A 23,359-nucleotide genomic window follows, 5' to 3' on the forward strand; every position below is an offset into this window, starting at 1 on the left:
TTGTCAGTTCAGCAGGAGCATTTGCAAGTTTGGCGCTGTTTTTCTTTCTGGAGTGTCTCTGAGCTTTGTGTAAACTCTTGTCAGGCTGTTAGTATGTGAACATGAGCTTTCTGTAGTGAAATGTATCAGATGCTGTGTAATGGTAGGTGAGTGCAATAAAAGCAATGCCATAGTTCTTCAGCAAATAATTCCTTGTTTTAGATACTCCGAAGTAAAATATTTCAGATGGAAGCTGATTCCAGTGCTATCTCCTTTTTCGAGGGTGGAGGAGGAGAGGGGAATAATTTGACTTGCATGCCTCCCTTCCCCCATTTGTTGTCGGAGCGTGGCTTTTTTATTTCTGTTCAGCTGTTGTAAGAAGCCAGTGTGTGGAACTAAAACACTGACCAACCCCGTTTCCCCATCATTACTAGTGATTGGACCTCTGTGGTATGGACCCTTGGGACCTGACCAATTCCAAATGAGGGAGTTTGCTGCACGAGGAGAGGCCAGTTCTGGCCCCTTTGCTAATGGACTTGGGACTTTACTAGGATCTATAGGCAGACCTGGCTGGGCTCCCCTCCAGCTTCTGTGCCACCACCTGGCTCTGCTGCCAGCCCAGCCATTGGTCTGACTCCCTGTCCACAGTCTGCTGGGCTCTGTGTCCGTCAGGCTACACTTGTGTTCCAGCCCAGGCTGCACTGCTGGGTTTGGTCCTGACTGCCAATTGGACACACTTCCCAGCTCCCTACCTCCGGGCTGGCTCCACTTCCTATCCTGGTGCCAGGCTCCCAGCTCTTCTCCCAGCCACCGGGTTCTCTGGTCTGGCAACATCTGGCAACCTGTAATGTCAGATGCAGTAACCAGTATGGTGATCTTCCCGAAAAGTTGCTAGCTATAACTACTTAGAACTCTGACCATTCTGGGCTGGTATTAACTATGGACTTGTCTATACATGTAGTGGTGCAGCTGCACTGATGCAGCGCTTGGGTTTAGTATGTGAATGCGAGCTCTCTCTAGTGACATAGAGCTTTCAGAACCTCTCCTGTTAGCGTATTTACTGCCTCTCGGAGCGGTGATCAGGGAAACCCTCCTGTCAGCATAGTGCTGTCTATGCTGGGGGGGCGTTAGGTCAGCATAACTGCGTTGTTCTGGTCCTGAGACACACAGTTATACTGATATAAGTTTGTAGTGTAGACCGCATCTATGAAGTACAGGTTAGAACTAAGGCAGTATATCCTAGGAACATAAAATGTTCCCTGTTGGGTTCCCCAACACTTTCATTGTAAAAGAATCCTGTGACTTCATAGCAGGGCTTTGAGAAGACGAGGCCTGTGGCCAGAGAAGTGCCTATTCTTTGTTCTGTGAAATTCCATGTGGGTTTGGCTGAGGAAAACATGAAAATCTTCATTGCCCAGTGGTTTTAGCACAACTTTGATAGTCTGCAAAAGAATTGGACATGAATTTCTAAAACACTGGACCCTGCTCTGCCCCAACTTCTCATATGCACTGGGAGAGCTGGTGGGAGAGGGGAGCCCCCTGAGCTCAGTCCGTGGGCCATTTTTCCCACAGGGTAGGAAATTGGGACCTCCCAATTGTCAGCTCATTCCTCTAGGCCACACTGCCTCAGTGCAGAGGCGATGCATGTCCACAACTCCCATTATTTTAGTTGCAGCTAATATGCAGACATTCTAAGCACTTGAGAGACACTCGGGGCCCATTGGGATGCCTAGAAAGGAGGTTTATACAACTAGTGCTCTGTGCCTAAATTTTGGTTTAGTGACTGACTTGGCATCTTGTAGGAAGAACGTTGCAAAGGCAGTTAGAGAGGGCGCCTTTGGGGCGTGACATTCCACTTCTCTTAACCACAAGACCAATTTCTTTTCTTCCTGTAGTCTTCTGCCTCACTTGTTACACACCTTCTATCTTTTGCAACAAATAAGGTGGTAGGGTGCCTGCACATGGCCTAATCTGCCACACAACTGTGACTCATCCCAGGCAAGGGTCCTGTGCAAAGAAATAACACGTGTGTGGGCAAAATGAAAGCTGAATGTGTAGCCAACTTGAGAGTGTAACTTTCACCTTCGTTTTTAATGTGGTAAATATATTACTGGGGTGATCCTAAATGTCAGCAATTCTGAAGTGAATAGATAGCAACGGCGATGAAATCCAGTCCCTGGGACCATTCTCCATCCTGGTCCAGAACACTGGTGATGGATGCAGTTGTGTTTTCCATTGCTTCTAGAGCCAATGGAATCATTCAGTAGCAGCCCCTTGGTTTTAAAGCGGGGTCAGCAACCTAGGGTGCTAAAGCCAAATGTGGCTCTCGGGAGTCAGATATGGCTCTTGTGGAGCCCCTCCCTTACTCCCCCTGCAGCAGGGAGCTTGTGCTGGTGCTACAGCCTTATGGCCCCCCAGAAGACTGGAAAGCCAGTGGGGGGCAGGGAGCCCCGAGGCTCCCCTCCAGATCCAGTGTGCAGGGAAAAAGCAGAACTAAAAATAGCTTGGCCCCACAGCGTTTTCCTCCCCCCCCCCCCGTGTGGGGGAAACCAGGAACCAAACATGGCTCCCTGCATATGGTTAATTTGTTCACTTGGAGGACACTTCCCGCAGGCCTCCCTTCCCAACCTTTCCCAAAGGCTTCCTGCCGGCAAATGGGAGCAGTGGGAAATATGTCACATGGTGCAAAAAACAGTAAGTGCCCCTCATGCCCAAACCCCCTCTCACTTGTCCCACTGGCCAGACAGCTTCCTTCCAGCACCCTGTCTTCCCTGCCTCCTGGTCAGTCCCACTGGCCAGACAGCTTCCTTCCAGCACCCTGTCTTCCCTGCCTCCTGGTCAGTCCCACTGGCCAGACAGCTTCCTTCCAGCACCCTGTCTTCCCTGCCTCCTGGTCAGTCCCCCTGGCCAACTCCCCTGCCCCAAGCCAGACACCCCTTACCCCCAGCCTCCTGGCCAGTCAGCCTGCCCCCTGACCAAAATGCCTCCTGCCCTCTGCCTCTGGCCAGACCTGGCACCCTCACCCCACCTCTTCCCCCAGATCCTGTACTCCCAACCCTATGTCATTCACTGGGAGCCCCATCCTGCACACTTAATGCCTCATTTTTGCCCCGACCCAGAGCCTAGGTGGGCCCACAAAATCCACTAATCCTGGAACCCCAGAAGAGTATATCTGACCTGAGGCCTTGAACCTCAGTCCTCCCTGCCTCTCCCCCCACTATGGGGCTGGAGCACCGGGGGAGTGAGGTGTTTCTGTTGGGGGGTCTCATCAGCGAGTGTTGGAGGTTTTTGGAGGTGTGATGTGTGGGTTGGGGTTTTTTTCCTTCTTTTTCTTCACTTGTGTGGTCCCCAGCTGATTTTTCTGTGGGTCAGTGGCCTCCAACCCAAAAAAGTTTCCCCACCCCTGCCATAAATAAAGACCATGTTGAAACCTTTTGTGTTTGGACATAGTGTTTTACTTTTATTTAAAAATGAAACCTGGCCAACAAGCCCCTAATTGGGGCTCAGCTCCCATCTGCTCGCAGCATCATAACACTCCTGCACCCATACACCAACCCTGAGCCCATCATACACCTGAATCCCCTACCCCGAGTCCCTCATGTCCCCTGCCCATAACACTTGTACACCCCAACCTTGTGCCCTGATCCCCTCATACATCCCAACCTGGACTCCTGCACCCCCATATCACTAGCCCCCTGCCATAAGATTGACAGAAGACATCCTGAATGTGTGTATGAAGCTGAATTTGGCCAGTTATGATGTAAACTTCAAAGAACTGTGCGAGAAGATGCAGCAGCAGCAGAAGTCCCGTTAAATAAAGTCTGAGTACAATGTTTCATTTGTGCTATCATTAATCATTGTCAGTTATCGATAATATTAAGCTGTGTATTTTCAGTCATGTAAGTGGGCGTTCTTATACGGCTTTTTGTTGACCACTTGTTCTGAATTTTGTTGTAGTTTGGCTCTTTGGTTTGAAATGGTTGCCAATCCCTGTTTTAAAGGGAGTCCTGTTTAATTCTTCCAGAACCTTACTTAGGTCTGGTATGATCTGATACAGTGCTTAGGTGTTGGCATTATTTTTATACAATAGTATAACCCTGGTGCTTGTTCATCTGTCTGCATTAAGGGATTGTGCTGCTTAAACTTTCATTAGGTTCTAGATGGATAATTATAGCAGTGCAAAAACCTGTGTGTGTGTAAAAAAAAAAAAAAAAAAAAAAAAAAGCCCTTAACAAGAATCCGATCCCCATGAAAGATGAGGTAATCTGTAAGGCTGATAAGAAAATGTTGGGATTGTTTTGGTTAAAAAGTTGTGACCAAGCTTCTGTTAAAGTTGTAGTTTTAATGCAGTCGGACATCAGTTCCCTGTGTGTGTGTGGGCGTGGGCCTAGTCTTAGGTTTCCCCTCTTCTTTCTTGCTGATGAAGAATGACTATCCCATCTGGATATCCACACACAGAACACCAGCTCTGTGGATGCATCCACAGACCAGCTCCTGCACCTTCATCTGAGGCATGTAGCCTATGGTCCCAAGAAGGATATCAGCACTGAATAGAAGGTGTATAGCTCACTAGCTTCTCAAAGGCAAGCATGGTAGAGGGATGGCTGGGCTAAATTTGAGTGGTCTTGCAACCCTGTGCACCAATTTGTAATGCCACTCAATTTTTTTAAACAGCCTTTAATTCAGTTTCCTAGGAGGACATGGTAGATCTCTTGGCAACATTTTTTTTGTTATGGGATTGGAAGAATCCTGACCTGTGGTGATGTGAATGTTTAGAACCATTGCTTCTGCTGCTGTTGGGAGAGCCAGGTTCATGTGATTAGTAAGAGGCCAGAGTTGATCATTGGGGAGAAAAAAACAGCATCTGCCACCCTCATTTCCTGCTGAATATTATGGGACCACTGTAAAATCTGACTTTGGACTTGGGTTTCTTTCTTCAGTCTAATACTGCTATTCTCAGTATCTGTGTTCTTAACCTAGAGCTAGGGCTGCTTGCTTTTACCACCCCTTCTAGTGAGAAGAGACTTGCTCGTAGGCTATCCCCTGTAGGTGGTTGCACAGATCTCTTTTGGTCCTTGGAAGAGAACCTTCCAGTTAAGAAATTGTGAACTAGGGATAATATAAATATGGAGATCTACGATCTCATAGAGCTGGAAGGGACCTTGAGAGGTCATTGAGTCCAGTTCCCTGCCCTCACAACAGGACCAAGTACCATCCCTGACAGATTTTGCCCCAGATCCCTAAATGGCCCCCTCACACCTCTGGGTGTAGCAGGCCAATGCTCAAACCACTGAGCTATCCCTCCCCTAACAGTATAGTTGATTAACCAATTAACCGATGAGCAAAAAGCTTATCGGTTAATGGTATAGACTACACACATCCCCCTCCCCCCCTTTGTCAGCACTTTTTTTTTTTTTTTTTTTTTTTTTTAAGCGGACTGGCCAGTAGCTCAGCTCAGTCCCCGCTTGCACTGGGCCCTGGACTTACCCCTGCTGTGGCTCTGCATTTAAAGTGTATTAGGAAGCAGGCAGCCTGGCTCAGTTCTAACTCTTGCTAGTTCCGGGCACTCAGACCCCTACTCGCCCCCCCGCCCCCCGACAGGGGCTGCCCGGGGACTATAGGCTAGTCGACTAACCAATAAGAATTCATGAGGTTAATCAACTATTTAATTAACTGATATTTAACATCCCTATTGTGAGCAGTGTCTTTTTCTCATTTTTTTAAATTAATGTTCACTTAAGATTGTGCTGAAGGAACTTGACTGTTCTTGTTGTAACATCTGAACTTGTTCCAGGATTCCAGGACTGAACAGGCTATGCTGCTTTATACAGTGTTCTCTTGCTGTGTAGCCCTTCCTGTACTCATGTTTCATGTCTTGCCCTCTGCAACTATCAAACTGTGGATATAAAGTCCAAATGACTATAGGACTATGCACCCCGTACAGGTTTAGAAGGAGTATCTGGTATTTATTAACTTGGTGTAAATAATTAAACTTTCTTAGCAAGCTAGCAGTGGGCTTCCTCAAACGTGCTAGCCATGGAATGGTTTGAAGAGAACACTTCTCTCCTTCAGAGGAAATATTTAAATGTCTGAAGTGCTGAAAATAGTTGTGATTTTTGTATATATTTTTTAACTTGTAACATTTCTGACTTCTTGAGTACTGTTATCAAATATGCTAGGTAGCCTTGCACATCTGTAGATGCACATATGATTGCAGAAATGGTTTTTTTTTTACAGTGTTTTAACTGTGCTGGACTACGTATAGGCTGACAAAGTGGTTTCTGAAATACTCAAACTATACACTATGGATTGGTGGCTGTATTTATTTATTTTTTTGTCAATTCAACTATTGTTCCATATGGGATTGGAGATTCTTGTACCCATTCATAACCTTTGGAAAAAGACACAGGCCTATTAATTATGCATGTGTAATAGATATACTTTCATTCATCTGAAGAAGTGGGTTGTGCCCACGAAAGCTCATGATACCATCTACATTTTTGTTAGCCTCTAAGGTGCTGCAAGACCATTCATTGCTTTTTAATTAAAAAAAAATTTTTTTTTAAAGCTACAACCAGGTATTGATGCCATGGGAATTTATTCTGGGCACTTATTTCCCCCCATTATGGTAGTAACTGAACTCCACACAACCTGTCGTGTATTTGTTGTCTTCACCCCTGTGAGATACAGAAATCTAGGTTGCAGGTGGGGAATTGAGGCTCGGAGAATGTAAGGGACTTGGTCAGAGTTGCACAGAAAACCTGTCAGAGCAAGGATTTGAGGCCAGATCTTCCAAATCCATGTTGGTGCTCTAACCAGTAGCCATCCATCCTCTCTAGAAGTGGGATTGTACCTCTGTGTTATGACAGTATTTGTTATGGGAAAGTATTGTTTTATGGGACAATGCCAGTCTTTCCTTTGTGCTCCTTATTTTAATTGTGCATGGCACTTATGAGGGAAGGCCTCAGTTTTCCTGCAATGGGATATGTTTACAGTAAATAAAAACATTAAGCATTGCCAGTTGATGGCTGCAGCACACCAGACCTGGGTGTTTTGATGATACATGTTGGTGAACAGTAGCAATATAATAAGAGTATTCATTTATGTAAAATGCATTCCTGCAATTAATGTGCTAGAGAAAGGAAAAACTAGTAAAACACTTGACCTAATATGATCTTCCAGTAGTCAGACATAAGTGTATGGAAATGGTTGCTGTAGACCCATTCTGCTTACCTACTTGTCTAAACTCCAAAAATATTCCCAAAATAGTTCTGCAAACCCTATCTCTTCGCTCATGTGATGGAAATGAAGACACTTGTGCTTTCTGCTCAAAGGTGATTTGACTGCTCTTCACTGAAGGAAGAACTTCCATTGAAAAAACATTTGCATACATGATGTGGGAGTTTTTAAAATCAAGTGAAGTAATGTTCCTGCCCTATAAGAGAGAGAGAGCAGCTGAGTGTTCCTGTTCAGCCTTCAAACTACTCATATCAGCCTTCAACAATCCTCTTTTTCCCAATTCCTTGACCCTAACGTATAGTGCACAATGTTGTCCGAAGTGTGACTTCAGGGAAAGAAAAGGAAGAAAATTTGATTCTAAGAAGATAGCTCAGTAAGAGCACTGGGTACCAGGAAATCTGATCCACAAAATGTTACCTTACTGGCTTGTTGATGGGTGGACCACCTTTTAGAAGTGCATTGTTTTTCAGGAGGGCTGTAGTATTTGTACTAGATGTGCACAGACTTAGCTTTGAATCTGCTGATTGTGCTGCACTGTTAGAGTTGCCATTGCTGAAGAGATGCAGTAGCAATATCTGTCTTTCCTTTTTTCATTTGTTGATTTATGGCTTCTTGTTATACCTGTTTCTGAAACCAGTGAAGAGTTTGAAGCATTGGCTGTTCCTCCTCTCCCCCTGGCATTGGCATAGTCATTAATTTGGGTATCTGCTCTCCTTTTTAACTTGCTAAACAACCCAGTGTTACCACCTTTGCTTTAAAAGCAGCTTAATGCCTGGGCTGATGTGAGGCTAGAAGCTCACAGCCAGAAGGAAAGGCCGGGAAAACTAAAAGAAACTCCTCATAATTTAGGCATCAGGATTGTTGTGACTGAGGGGGAAATATGACCTGGCATTTAAACCGTATATGTACTTTTCATAAGTTTTATTTAGGGCCAATTCTAAGATGTGTGTTTGTAGGATTGGGATTCATGTAAGGCTTGCGAAAGTAATGTATCCAAATCAGTATGATGTTGGCTTTGCTGCTTTTGAGTGTCTTTCCTATTCCTTGACAGCAAAGGCTTGGCTGCAGCTCTTGCAGTGTCTTTCTTCTCCCAGCAACCTCTTTTCTCAGTGTAGACATGAGTTTTACTTTTGGCTTTTGAATGCAAACCGGTCATCTGATTCTACATGCTGGAAGGTAGTTATTTGATACAAGGACCTCAAGTTGCATCACTTGTAAGTACGAGTACCTTCTTCACCTGCCCACTGAACTTTAAAATAAAATTAAAGTAATTACAAGGCGGTGAAATTAGTGATGTTCTCTTGATCATGAGACTATTTACTTTCATGCTATCCTGGACCTTGTCAGAACTAGGGATGTTAAATTTCGATTAATCAGCTAATTGAGTAGTCAATGGAATTTCCATTGACTACTTGATTAGTTAAGAGCCTGTGGCTCTTGTGCATTTCAAATGGAGAGGTGCAGCAGTTGAGAAATTTTCAAGGGTATAGTATTCCCATTTTACAGATGGAGAAACTGAGATGCAAGGGTTAAAATGAGGTACCAGAAGTCACACAAGAAATCTAGAAGAGGACCTCCTGACTTAGTTCTGTGCTTTTAATCATGGACTATTCTTTCCTTCCTTACAAACCAGTTATGGGCCTCAGTCTCCTAGAAAACTGACAATGAAGCACATTTCTGAATAAAGTGCACTTTTTCATTATTGTACAATAAAAGAGTATGGAATTCAGGGGTGATGTTTTCTTTCATTATCTTCTCTTACCTCTAGTTAAACTTTCTGGTTTGTCAGTTCCACATCCAGGACCTGACTTCTCTTGAAAAGTATGTGTGCACCAGTAACTTCACTCTCTCTCCTTGGTTTTGGGTCTGTCTTACATGTCTATTGCTTTGCAACCGCACCTGCAGCAGAAAAAGATCTCTACAGAAAGGAAAAAGTGATTTATCTGAGAATCCGACAGAAGTTGGACCCTGTCACATTTCCATGTATAAAGGGCTTTTTAATAAAACAAATTTTGCTTTGAATCCTGGAATCCTCTGTTGTAGGGACTTCCCTCGGGTCTAATGTTTTAGAGCACAGATTGAATGCCAGCACTGTTGGGTAGCTGAGGATGCCCTGCTGTGTCTGGAGTCTGCATTGCTCATTTGGGATGAAGAGCAGGGTTTTAGGGAACCAGATGGCTAATGGTGACTGAAAGTTCATTGCTGGCTACAGTTGTCTGAATAGACTTATTAGTCAGTTTTGAAGCTATTTTGAAGTTTTAATGATGCTTACTGAGAATACTGGCTTGTGAATGATCAGAATGGCTTAGACTGTTCAGCTGTTCTGAATCCCATCACTGAGTAGAACTGGTATCTGGAAGATAGTTGGGCTTTTCACTTGCATTGTGGCTATTTTCTCCTGGTCTGTGGTGTGGGTTTTTGTACTTGTTTCAAGGGATTTATTTTCATGTCTTGTTACCAGACTTGATCAACATTTGATCTTCTACCTCTTCTAGTACATATGCGAGTGTGCTACCAAAATGCCACAATACACCCATACCTAGAAGGAGCATCTGGCAACAGGTTGACTGGTGATTGTGTCTGTTCCATAAAGCTTTTTGCTGAGCTCCTGCGCGGACTGACTGACTAAATTTATGAGCAGAATTTGATGTCTACCTTGCCAAAAGCCATATAACTACTATCAAATTTCTATTTTTTACTACTTTAAACCACTCTATATACATCTCTAGGTAAGAGAGGGAGGTGGCAAAAAGAACCTACTGTTTTATTTCATCTGACCAGGCATGGTATAGGTCAGACATGCACAACACATGTCCCTTTATCCTCTGTAGCCAGTATTGTTGAGAACACTGCAAGGAAACTTTAGCTTCTGATTTTTCTCCCTATGCAACAAACTGGAATTCTGTGGGGGCAGGCTTATTTGATCACTTTTTGACTATTTTGAAACACCTTGGATTTAAAATTTGCTGTACTGACACCCTAGCAAAACTTGATGAATGCGCAAAATATAAAAAGTCATTTTTGTTACCTGGATGGAGGCATCATGGGTTTGTTTGTTCAATGTCTTCAGACATGGGTTTTGGATTCTGTAACAAAGGGCTATGTTGGACCAGCAAAAGGAGCTTTTACCTCCTCTAGTTGTGTGTCATGGTTCTTGTATTTTTTTTTTTTTTTTTTTTTTTGCAAGCGGCATAGTAGACGCCCAGATTCGCACAACTAGTATTAGCAAGGTTGAGCCTGACTGGCATCTTTATAAGCACTGACTTAGCTTAAAAACGCAGGAGTGCCTTTCTCACTCCCCTCTTGAACTGCTAGATACACTATAAATCTCTTTTGCTAGCTCCCTTGCAACACACTTTGCCTTAATAACACATGACTATTTCCAGGTAGACCAGTCTCTGAGTCCATCTCCGTGTAAATGCTGTAGGTTACTGAAACATATAGCCTCTATGGCAATCTTTCAGATAGTATGGAAGTGGAGGACTGTATAAAATACCTAATAACTTTGGAGTGATAAATGCAATGGTCATCTGTCATGGAGAATAACTTGCTGAACAGGGAAACTTTGATAAGTAGGATTTGGTGGCTTTGGTAGAAAGGATTTAAAAGTCACAGGCCAGAAAGAGGAGAGGTGATTTGGAAAAACTCTGGCTTCTGAAAAAGTTCATCTACTGTTGTGAGGATTTCCTGATAATTGTGGACTGTCTTAGATTAGCTACTTGAGCTTTTATGAAACTAGGGTCCTCTTGGTAAGCCTGCTTTTGTTGTATGACACCCCTATTTGCTGATGTAACATATCTTGCCTTAATTCACAATAGTAGTTAATTTTTTAGCCTCCATCTTTTGATACCTGCAGAGCATAAAAAAGATTCTCTTCTTGTGCCACCTTCTAATATTTATATAGCTAGCACATTTTGTGAAAGGTGATTCTTTTGTGTGCTCTGAACAGACTGCCTTCTGAAGAGGACTCAGCGGTCCATTCAGCAGACATTTATGTGGTCTTGGCACCATTTTAAAAGGGATATTTCTTTTGAGTTTGCTCTCATATGAGACACATCTTTACAAAAACTGTACTTGGCCAGTCATTGTGTGTATGTGCCTGTCCTGGTTATTTTTTTTATACATGTTTTAATTAGAACACTTGCAAAGAAAGTTCAGCTTCTGCGTACCTCTTCCATGAGGTCGTTCTTCTGTAATGGCCTGTTCTGCAAACAAAATCCCTGCCCAGACTAGTTGAAACTGTGGGATAGTAGAAACAGCAGTGTTTAGTATGGCTCATCTGGGGTGTGTGGACAGGCCTGTTCCTGAAATTAGTGATATACTGCAAAATCTTGTGTTAAAAGGAGTGTTTTTATGTAAAAGGTGGGAAGTAATTGTCCTGTTTTACTTGGCACTGGTGAGGTCTCATCTGGAGTACTGGATCTAGCACTAGGCATCACACTTTAGACAAGATGTCTCTAAATTGAAGAGTCCAGATGAGAGCAACAAAATGGTGTAAGATTTTGAAAACTTGACCTATAAGGAAAGGTTTAAGAAACATAGGCATGTTTATTCTGGAGAAAAGACAGTAGGTAAGGGAGAGTGATCTGTTTTCTCTTCAAATGTGTTAAGGGTTGCTCTAAAGAGGTTGGTGATCAATTGTTCTTCATGTCCACTGAAAGTAGGACAAGATGTAATCTACAGCAAAGGAAATCTAAATTAAATGTTAGAAAATTTTCCGAACAATACAGAGAGTGAAGCACTAGAAAAGGCTTCTAATGAGGTTGTCCCGCTGACAAGGTTTTTAAGGTCAAGTTAGGCAAACATCTGTCAGGGATGACCTGGGAGTACTTGGTCTTGCCTCATGAGGTCTCTTCTAGCCCTGTGGAATGTGGAAGGGAGAGTTCATGCTTCTGTTGGGCTACATCTACACTGTAGCACTATTTCAGGATACCAGAGATATCCCAAAATAGCTATTCTACGTCTTTTGACGATTATTTCGAAATTCAACAGGCTCGTTATTCTGACGTCCCTGTAAACCTCATTTCATGAGGAGTAAGGGACGTTTCGGAAGAGCAATTTATTTAGAAATAAGTGCTGTGTAGACAGCGCCAGGTTTTGAAATAAACTACACAATTTGCATAGCTCAAATTGTGTAGTTTATTTTGAGCTATGGATGCAGTGTAGAATGCACTCTTGCTCTTTCTCATCAGAGAGGGAACTTGCTAGTGTTCCTGACTGGAATGGACTTGGATCTTTCTGGTTGTTGATACATTTGAAATATCTCTTCCCTTCCTTTCCCCCCCATTGTAAAAGCCCTAATTCTAAATGTGGGGGAGAGTTGAATGATTCTTGATAGCAGCAGGAGAGGAGAATATCTTGCAAGTGCCTTTTTCTTCATGTAATTCCTTCCGAGGGTTCTGTAATTCTGTTCTTTTGTAACACATATATTGGCAGAGGAGTGGGTTTTTACTAGCCTTCAATTACCTCCAATTTTTGAAAGGACAAGCTTATCAAGATAAAAGTAAAAATGGATGAATTATAAATATGGTAAACTGTTCCGTCATAAGGTTATAAAAGGTGATGGGTGAGTTCAGACTGGGATATTGACCTTAATACATACAACTCCACCTTAAATAGATTAGATGAAAGTGCTTCTGAATAGAAGGTGAGCTCTGTTTATTTTTGAATGAGAATATTCATTAGTTCTGTGCACTAGCTTTTCAGCCTATACTTGTTGCAGACTAGTTGTGAAAGAGCTGAAGTTGATTTTTACACATTGTGGGGAGAGTTTGTTCCATTTAGTGGTGCCATGAAAATGGTTGCACAGGTAAGGTTTGCAGACACCAAATGCCAAATAAGTACTCACTGAAAGTTGAGTTCTCTGAACCATAATGCCTTTGGTCCTGCTGAATGTTAACTCTCGTTTGTTCTCTTTACCAAGTTAGAAAATGCCCTCTACTTCCTTGGGGCAGGTCCTCTGATGAGCTCTATTGGTGTCAATGGAGCTGTGATAGTTTATGCTAGCTAAGGAGCTACCCCTTCTGTGTCAAGCCCTGTGAATGTGTGTATGGAGCCAGGGGCGGATGAGAGTTTTGTGGGGCCCAGGACAGCACAATTTCGCGGAGCCCCTCTCACCGGGCATCTCCTCTCACCTGTGTTGCACGGCATTTCAGCATGCCACGCATGCGCTCCTCCACCATGCGGTGCGCGGCGCCGGGGAATTTAAAGTGTGGTATCCCGCCGGGCCAGTCTGCCCCTGAGTACAGGGCCCGGGGCAGCCGACCCGCTTGCCCTGCCCTATATCTGCCATTGTATGGAGCTACGTTAACCTCCATCCAGGATGTAATGAGCTGTTGAGTATCTGAGAGGTTCTTCCAATGTCCATCCTATTATGGTTCACTGATCCTTGTAAAATGTTGATCTCGGTACCTTTTCTTATTTATTTTCATTTAAAGTTCTGTAGAGTCTGGGCTTGCTGTGTATGGCTTGATGCTTCATCCTTATGGTTCACATGACATCTTGCTAGACACACTGCCCTTAATGGATCTGCCAGGTTTGAGATTCCTAGGGACCATTAGTACTTGATGACTCTTGGTCATCTTGTTTAAGAAACGAGCCAGAAATCAAGTTTCTGTTCATTACAGTCTCTTCATTTAAGACTTGCGTGATTTTGAGATGATGTAGATACTCAGTTGACATACCTTCTTGTAAATGTCAATGAGTCTGGGCTCCTCTCAGCTCCCTGCATTCAAGAGCAAAGTTCTCTTTACATTCTCAATGATTCTGAATTGAAAAGCATATTTATGGGTCACTTTCCTTTACTTGCCAGTGGGGCTGCAGTGCCCTGTATAGGTGGGAAGTGTTGGAAAATGGTTGAGTAAAGTTGCTTAGCCTGTATCCTGTTCACTTCAACACACTATGGTAGGTGTTTTCACTTTCAGTGATGCTTATGTCACTGGTTTGCTACTCTATTTGAACAATTTGTGGGCTTGAGTTAGAAGCAAGGTATTTAAAGTTACAGAGAGCATGGCTCACCTTACACCCATGTCTTGTTTGAATAGTTAAACCTGATATCTAAAAACCAACCCTCTGTAGACAGGTTTCCTAGTGGAGAGGAATAGTCTCCTTGGTACTCTCCAATACTAATTCAGCACTAATGGAGTGAGCATCAGACAGCTTGCTCTCCAGCTTCTCCAGTAACTACGGCTGGTTATGGCTTTGTGCCTGAGCAGTGTAATCCTTGCCACACAGGAAAAGAGGACAATCTTCTGAGCAGAAATCTAATTTCTTTTCTTCAGTTCTATAAGATCCCATCTGGGTTCTGCTATGGGGAATTGATGACGAGAGCTGCATCTATGAGCTTGCAAAAACAGTGTTAATCGGTGTTTTGTTGGTGAGAGCTTTTTTTCTGTCTGGCGGCTTCCAGGTCCCAGGGGCTTAGTGGTCCCTGTCCTCTGACTAGCTTGAGCATGGTAGGATTCAATAGGAGAAGCAGCAGTGACCAGCTGCTGCTTCTCCCTGAATTTGCAGGAAATGGACTTGCTGCCTTTGTATAGGAGCACAGCAGCCAAACAATAGTTTGTGCTTGCAGGGCCATGTGGTGAATCACGTGACCTCTGCTGTTTTCTGCCGGGGTCCTTACCCATCTGTTCTCTCCACTCTTTCTGGGTTATCGGGCACAGGTCCAAGTCCTCACAGGCAGCCAGCCTCATGGCCAGAGATTATGAGCACTAACCTTCCTGGCAGGGGCAGTGTGGCTTTGCTTTTTATGCAGATTAGCCATGTGCTTCTCACTTCAAGGTTCCACAGGAAAAGACATTTCCTGTGCTTGGTTCTTAGTGGGTGGTTCCCAGTACACTGTACAGGGACTGTGGGGTTGGGGCCTGTGAAATGAAAGCTTGCATGAGAGAGGGATTACAGTACATTGCCTCCCTCCCCCCTCCCATTCCACCTCTACTACTACGTCACCACAACACAACCACACGCTCTCTCATACTGTTGGTGTCATTCATTCAGTGCCAAGATTGCTTTAAAAAATTCCCTTGGCCCCAGTTCAAACAGGAGTACAGCTGGGATGTGTTAGATTTTAGGCAGTCTGCCCTCAATTTGAGATGAGTTATAAATAGCAGTGCCGACTTCCTTAACTACCACTCTTGGAGGTAAAATGCAGGTTAATTACTGTGGGAATCAATTAGGGCTTCTCTGGGTTAAACAGCCAGGGATGCTTTTTATTATTATTATTTTTTTTTATCATTTCCTCCTCTTTCCATCCCCTCACAAACATGGACAACAGATCTGATCAGAAATAAATTCAGATCCAAGGTAAGAATTTTGAAACTGTTTCTGGTTTATCCCAGCACTGGCAGATCTCTGAGAGAAGCCAATTCAAATGCTGCAAAATTAGTGTTCAGTGAGAAATTCTTCCCCCCCTTTTCTCTCTGTGTGCCCCCCTGCCTACCCTCCAAAAATATTTGTAATACTGTCATAAGTCAAAGGACTATGTGTTCGCCTGGCTGTGGAGGCTGTCAGTTTGTTCTTTGCTCTGTGGCCTCTTTCATAGTGTGTTTCATGTTGGTCTGGTAAGTGAATTAACTCAACCCTTTAGAAAGGAATGGGATCTTCTTTCATTATGTTTTCTGGTAGAATTGTGTGGTGTGTGTGTTTTTAACACTTTCACCTGCTTTGAAGCTGTAGAAAAGACTTCCCTGTTCAATCCTGCTTGTATGTATGAAACTAGTGTTTATCTTGACCAGCACATGCTGTTCTGTTACCCTGCTTAGGACAATTTTTACTCTTTTGTAAAATTGTCTCTCCGTTGTAGCAGAGCCAGCATGGTGTGTTTAGGGTAACTGTACCTTTATGCGCTTCCCATTATACAATCTGATTGGGGGTGGGGAATATTAGAGCGTGGCAGTAAACTTGCTCTGGTCTGAAACTTGGTGTTACAAGCCCTTTGCCTAGGAGAATGGATTATTTTTGGGGGAGGAAGGGGGCTTTTTGGGGTTGTGACTTTTTTTTCCCCCAAAGACTGGTTTTAATCTCTGGCATACAAGTACTTATTTTGATGTACATTGGAGTAGAGCAACTTTGGTTTTTGAAAATTTTGCTGATGACTGGATCAAAAATTGTCTAGCTCTGTAATCCTCTCAGAGTTCACAAACATGTAACAGCCTCTGAGCTTGCTTTTGGTTTCTCTTTGGTGCTCTGCGAGTGATGGTCCCTAGTGGGGTCATTGGACACTAGGAACTGTTGCCCATGCACGCCTCTGTTTGGAATCCACCTAGGGACCACACACCGCGAAGAACCTCCAGTTACAGTAAGTTACCTTCTCTTTCTAAGAATGCAGAAGAGTGTAACAAAAAGGTCTGGACTTCACTGATCAAGGAGCAGCAAAACTTTTCTCTCAATTACATCTTCGTGGCAGGGCCTTGGGCTTTTAACATGCAATCACAGTAATCACTCCTGTGGTTTCCTGTCAGAAGGATTTCTCATGTGTCAGTCCAGAGAAGAATCTTCAGTCTCTTGCAGTCAGGGTTTGGTATTTCCTTATTTATCCTGAAGTGTTCTTGCAAGTGGACAGGCATCACTTCCTCTTGGCTTTTCCATCTGCTATTCTGTAACATCAGTGTGCAAGAGATGACTGGCTTCTGGATCAATACACCCCACCACTGCATTTCATTCCTGGCTCTTCCTTTCTTGAAGTACGTGGGTTAAATTGCATAAAGGGATTCCTGATGGTACACTTTTTGAAAAAACAGAGCAAGTGTGTGAGGGCTTTAACTATCCTAGCATTGTCAATGAAAGGGGTGATTGTATGTAATGGAAGACTTAGAAGGAAGGGGCCACGTGCTGCTATTCCACTGCTGATGTGTGCTGCAGCACTCTTAGCCTGCTCTGATTACAAGCATCAGAGATGTGTATTAAGTTTTTGTCCTTTCCTCAGGGATGAATTAGAGTTTACACTCCTTTCATATACATACTTTGATTTAAAGGGCCTCAGTTTAGAATGGTGTGTTTGTAGAAATAAACCACTTAACTATCAGACTTGCTTTTTATTTCTGGAAGCATCCATAGTATGCTGGCTGCTTTCAGTATCGATAGGCACTGACCTGGAGGATTCCCGTCTAAAGATACATGCTGTACTCCTAGTCTGAGTGGCCAAGGTGGTGATATGACCATAGTGTGGAAATACTAAGTCCTGTTTTTAAGGGCTATATATAAACTATTCCCCATCACTCTTCAAGTTTATTGGTAGCAGTCAACTGATTTCCTGTGGGTGTCATGGCAGAAGTGGATTTTGACAAGGGATTTGAAAAGTGGCATTAGCCTTGTAGGTAATCAAAGGAAGGAGAGAGATGTGCATAAGGACAAGTGTATGCTAGAAACACTGCTGGAGTGCTAGGCAGCCTGTGGCCCATTGCAATTTTGTGGCCCCAGAGACACTGTTTACCATAGCCCACGCACAGGGTTGCCTCATTCTCCTGGTTTTTGTCTGCATAGTTTTTTCCTACTGGTATTACAAAAGTGACATGTACTTAAAGCAAGGGCACATGAAGTGAGGTGAGTTGCACACAACCTTGTGAGAACGATGTACTCCTTCTGCGTCCAAAGTGCTGCTACAGTTCAGTCAGCACACCCCGCAAATTCTTGGTATGCAAGCACAGTTAGAAAAGCTACTCTATCACAGGAGACTGTCTTGGTTACAGCAATCTTACAGCCTGCTAAGATGGAGGGCCACTCACACAGCCCACTCACTAGCCTAGGTGGTCCCTCACTGTGCTCCAGCAGCACCACTGCAGTCCAGCTGGTGAAGATGTTCTGTGCTGAGAGCTCTCTCGTTGGCTTAATAATAAAGCCGCTTCCCTGAGGATCTCTTCCACCAACATAGCATTGTCCATATTGGTGCTCAGGTCACTGTAACTTATACCCGTGTGTGTGGTTTATTCCTACCCTCGAGCAGACAAAGTTTTATACCAACATCTGTTGTGTAGACAAGCCCTAGGAGACAGCATATGGTGGTGGCTGGAAGTTTAAAACGTTGATATTAATGCAAAAGGCTGGCATTATTAGGAGGAGGGGGAGGTATGGTGATAGGCGGGGACAGAAGAGTTATACAGGACTCAGAAAATGATGACCAAGGCCTGTACTTTATCATATGGAAGCAGATGGGGATGGGGGAACTGAGAGGATTCAAAGAGGGACTGACTTTAGATCATTTTCCTTGACTATAAATATGACTAGTCTCTTTTTATAAGAGCTGCTGCAAGTTCATGTGTGATTGGGTATCATTTAAAAACAAAAAAAAAAATGCTTGGTTCTAAAACTCATTCTTTCCATAGGCATGGCTCTGAAAGCTAATGGGGGGCATTTTATATTGTTGAAAAAAATTGATTTAGAAATAATAGGTACGCATTTCAAAAGTTACACGAGAAACTTGTAAAACACACATTAAAAAGTAGAAACGTGACTTTACACATGAATTGATGTGAGCACTTGTAGCACCCATGCTCTGAAATAAATGTCTGGATTAATGCAACAGTGCGGCTGAATTTCTAAATGCACAAAAGGCCCTACTCATTCTGCGAGCAGAGGTAAGCAAGAAACTATCAGTGCCTGGGGGATGCTGTGGGAGCCATGAACATTTTGACTTCTTTGCACTTAAATTTTCAGCTATAGCGTTGCATTAACATAACTTTTATAGAGGATTTAATTATTTGTGGTGTACATGCTGTTTAAACTACTCCCTGCTGGGAGGAAAGACCCTTCCACTTTTCATGTGAAATGAATGTTCTTTAGTTCCCCAGTTGGATATATCCACTGACTTTCCTTTTTCCTGGCCTCATAAGAGATGACACAATGTAAAAAGATTCTTCAGAGCCAGATAGTGCTGTAGGGAGTGTCTGTCGGCCTTGTGTGCTTGCGTCTCTTCCAGAAAGTGTTGCTGTGTTTGAGTATTACTGCATTTTTGTGAGCTGATAGCTCATTAGTTGAGGAGATGCAAGATAGCTTACAGCTTAGATTTTTTAGCACTCTTTCTTGCTGACCAGTTCTTTATGGTTGTATGGGAGTAAGGATTGTATATGCAAATATAATAGTTTTTACATGTGTTTTGACTTTCTTCACAGCCATCAAGCCCAATGGATCAAATGGGGAAGATGAGACCTCAGCCATATGGAGGAAGTAACCCATACACACAGCAGCAGGGACCTCAGACGGGGCCACAGCAAGGCCATGGATATCCAGGACAACCATATGGGCCACAGACTCCCCAGAGATATCCCATGGGAATGCAAGGCAGGACACAGAGTGCAATGGGCAGCATCTCATATGCACAGCAGGTAGAGCGAAAAATAAAACACCTTCCATGCCTCATCACAGCCCATTCTTCTCTGACTAGCAGAGGAGTGAGCTCTTCAAATATGTTTCCCATAATGGGACCATCTTCAACAAGTTCTGCTATGTACCGTCCTCTGTTATTGAGGTAAAAATGTTATTTGTTTAGACCAATGGTCTCCAGCCTTTGTAAGCACGAGATCACGTTTTGAATTTAAGTGCAATCCACGATCTACCTCCAACTCAAACACCATTGCCCTGCCTCTTTCCCTCCTCTTCTCCGAGGCCCTGCCCCTACTTACTCCATCCGCCCTCCCTCATCCTCACGCGTATCAGTCTGCGGGGAGAGGGCTGGGGTGTGGGGGAGAGGAGATATAGATTCTGATCTTGGGCTAAAGGATTTGAAGTGTGGGAGGGGTTTGGAGCTGAGCCTGGGGCAGGGAGTTGAAGTGTAGGTTCAGGGTGCAGGCTCTGGGAGGGAGTCAGGGCTAGGGGCAGGGGTTTGGGATGCAGAGAGGTTCAGGTCTGGGTCCAGGGTTGGGAATGTGGGCTCCAGCTGGGCACAGGTGGCTTCTGGGTGGTGGTGCAGGGGCGTATGGAAGGCTTACCCCGACTTTAGCCCTGCACCACTTCCAAAAGCATCCAGCAAACTCTCTCCATCCCTGCCTTCTCTCCTGCCCCTTCCTCCCCCAGCCTTTGGAGATGGGGGTACAGGGTGGGGGGAAGGGCACTCTGACATCAGCACCCCCTTGTCGTCTTCCTGTGCCCTGCACAGCAAACAAGAGGCTTTTGGAGGGAGGGAAGGGGGGAATCCAAGGCAGAGGGCCGGCGCAGCACATCAGTCCTGAGACAGGCAGATACATTGCCAGCACTTGACAGACTCCCAGCCAAACCTGTCATGATCCCCTGTCAAAGGCTCCAAGATCTACCAGTAGATCCCGATCTACTGGTTGATGACCACTGGGGCTTAGACTGTGTGTTGTGATGTGGTTGGACTTAAACCAATGACTCCTTATGTGATGGACAGGGTTCAGTGATGATCTTGCTCTCCAGGGAGATGACAATAGATATTTAGTATCACAAATATAGGGGGGGAGGAGAGAGGGAGGACAGCTAATTGATTAAAATAGCAGCTACATGAATCTTTAAACCAACATAGATCTAGAACGACTCCTGAATAACTTAAAGTTCCAGGTCAGGGAGGCTTGCTACTTCATCTCTTCATGATGCCTTGCAGAATTCAAAAGACTGCCTTTACAGTGGGGCTTCACTCTTTGTGGTGATTTACTTACACATGAGGATGAGCTAATAGACATCACAATGAAATCCTTGTGATCCATATTAAAGATCTGTAATTTCCAGAGGAAATCTGGCATACCACCAGCTTTGCTGTTTCCTTGGAGGGGTACTTATCTAGGAAGCAGCGTTTCTATTACCTTTCCAGTTAATTGCCCAACAAAGCTGCATAGGAGTCGTCTGCAGAAACTCCTACATATTCTAGTTGTTTGTGGAATTTGTTTCTAACTTGCATAATTATACTTTTCTTGTGTAGATTCCTCCTTATGGACAGCAGGGCCCAAGTGCATACGGACAGCAGAGCCAGACTCCATATTACAACCAGCAAAGTCCTCATCCCCAACAACAGCAGTCGCCATACTCGCAGCAAGCACCATCCCAGACCTCTCACTCCCAACCTTCTTATCAACAACAGCAGACTCAGTCTCAACCTCCGCAGCTTCCATCGTCCCAGCCTCCATACTCACAGCAGCAGTCCCAGACGCCCCATCAGCAGTCCCCATCTCCATATCCCCAGCAGCCGCCAGCAGCCCAGCCACACCAACAGAGCCAGCCTCCGTACTCCCAGCAGCAGTCGCAGTCACCCTACCAGCAGCAGCAACAAACTCCGCAAACAGCCTCCTCTGCTCTTTCTCAGCAGTCTTCTTCATACCCTCAGTCACAGCCGCAGCAACAGCCACCATCTGCATACTCCCAGCAACGCTTTCCACCTCCACAGGTAGCACCTCTGCTGCTCACTGTCCCCTTCCGTTGGTAACTACCAGAATTTGCCCATTTTAAAATCACTGAACCCCTAGTTAACCATGATTAAACTAATGAACAGATCACCCTCTGTCGGCATAGACCTGTCTCCCCTTTGGCTGTGATGGAGAAATGAGACCACTGAATGCTCAGAGTGTAGGCTACTATGTAGAGAAGGTCACCAAGACAGTAGTGTTCAGAAACGACTGTTTGTACTTGGTGAATACTGTTAATTGGCAATACAGGCAGTCCCCGGGTTACATGAATCCGACTTACATCGGATCCCTACTTACAAACGGGGTGAGGCAACCCCGCACTAGCTGCTTCCCCCCAGCAGACCAGGGAATGAGAAGCTAGCGTCCCCCCAAGCAGACCAGGGAGACGCGGAGCGGCTTTTCTCAGCAGACACCTCAGCTTGAGAATAAAGGAATGAGGGAAGTGAGGTGTGGGAGAATAAAACTGAGCTATGGAGAAATGTTTGGCTAGAGTTTCCCCTACAATATGTACCAGTTCCGACTTACATACAAATTCAACTTAAGAACAAACCTACAGTCCCTATCTTGTACGTAACCCGGGGACTGCCTGTACCATTCTAAAAGACCTGTCATTTGAAAGGCTTTGAAACTGCGGTTCGTGCAATGTCTCCACGTGGTCCACAGAGCTGCAATGTTTGTCAGAGTTTCTAGACCTTCAAGAGATCATGCTTCCTGTTGCTTTTGTATCCCAATGCAAGACTCCCAAGAGATCTGGAGCTTTTTTGATCACTGAAAGTCACAAGCCTATCTCTGCACCTTGAGGCTATGTCTACACTGCAGGGTTTTTGCACAAGAAGTCTTTTGCGGAAGAGTTCTTCTGCAAAAGCACATCCACACCTCAAAGCGCATCTCTTTTGCGCAAGAGAGCATCCACAGTGCATGGATGCTCTTGCGCAAGAAAGCACTGATGGCCATTCACAGAATGGCCATCAGGGCACCTGTGCTTTTTCGGCTAGACTCTTTTTGTGCAAGAAACCCCTGTGGAGTATCCATACTTGCCTTTTTCCGCAAGAGCTGTAGCACAAAAGGAGTTATGCTTCATAGAAGGAGGTATATTTACGCTGCAAAAAGCCCTCTGTTCTGTCATTTTACTGTCCATTTCCTTGCGTAAAAACGTGCTTGAGGCATGGATGCTCCCCAGGTTTTTGCACAAAAACCTTGTAGTGTAGACGTAGCCTGAGTGGCTACTTTGTTGCTTAAAAGCTTGGGTGAGGCTTTTCCACATAAACTATTTCAGTTTACAGATGACCCCAGGTTTGGAAGACGAAGCAAATGAAAACTAGACCCAGTCTGAAAAGTGACCTGGAGACGACAGAGTAGTAGGGGATGTAGAGAGTGATGGAAGAGCTGAGCCTTAGATGTAAAACCCTAAAGTTGGGACGAAATGAAATACCCAGCACAAACATAAAATGGTGGGTGGTGTCAGAGAGCAAAGCTGGTTATGTTAAAGGTAAAATTATCTTCATCTGCCTTAACATGCTTATGCAGGGGCTAGCAACAATTTTTGACCAGGGGCCACCTCAGAAATTCTAGAAGTGGCCCTGGGCTGCCCCAGAAGGGGTGGGACCTCAGGTGGAAGGGGTGGGACCCAGACACTTCTGTGCTTCCCCACCCTCAGACAACCCCCCACCCCCCAAGAGAACTACCAGCTGTTCTGAACAGCTGGTGGTTCTCTCTTGGCACCCTGCCCCTGGTGGTGGAAGACTTTGTGTGCTCCCTGCTTCTCCCAGGTCAGTCAGGGCCTGGGGGAGGGG

General features: G+C 44.5%; 1 protein-coding gene across 3 annotated transcripts in view; it reads left to right on the plus strand.

Moving 5' to 3' along the window:
• ARID1A (AT-rich interaction domain 1A) overlaps positions 1–23,359 on the plus strand; it is an 87,334-nt gene that overhangs the window by 10,944 nt on the left and 53,031 nt on the right. For all 3 annotated transcript variants that reach the window (XM_075908744.2, XM_075908745.2, XM_006139147.5), the window contains 2 exons: positions 19,326–19,538; positions 21,086–21,547. In XM_075908744.2, the coding sequence (XP_075764859.2) occupies positions 19,326–19,538; positions 21,086–21,547 (675 nt within the window). The remainder of the gene's footprint in view (positions 1–19,325; positions 19,539–21,085; positions 21,548–23,359) is intronic.

This window comes from Pelodiscus sinensis, chromosome 26 (assembly GCF_052426305.1).
Source record: "Pelodiscus sinensis isolate ZL-2025 chromosome 26, ASM5242630v1, whole genome shotgun sequence".
Classification (NCBI taxonomy): Eukaryota; Metazoa; Chordata; order Testudines; family Trionychidae; genus Pelodiscus; species Pelodiscus sinensis.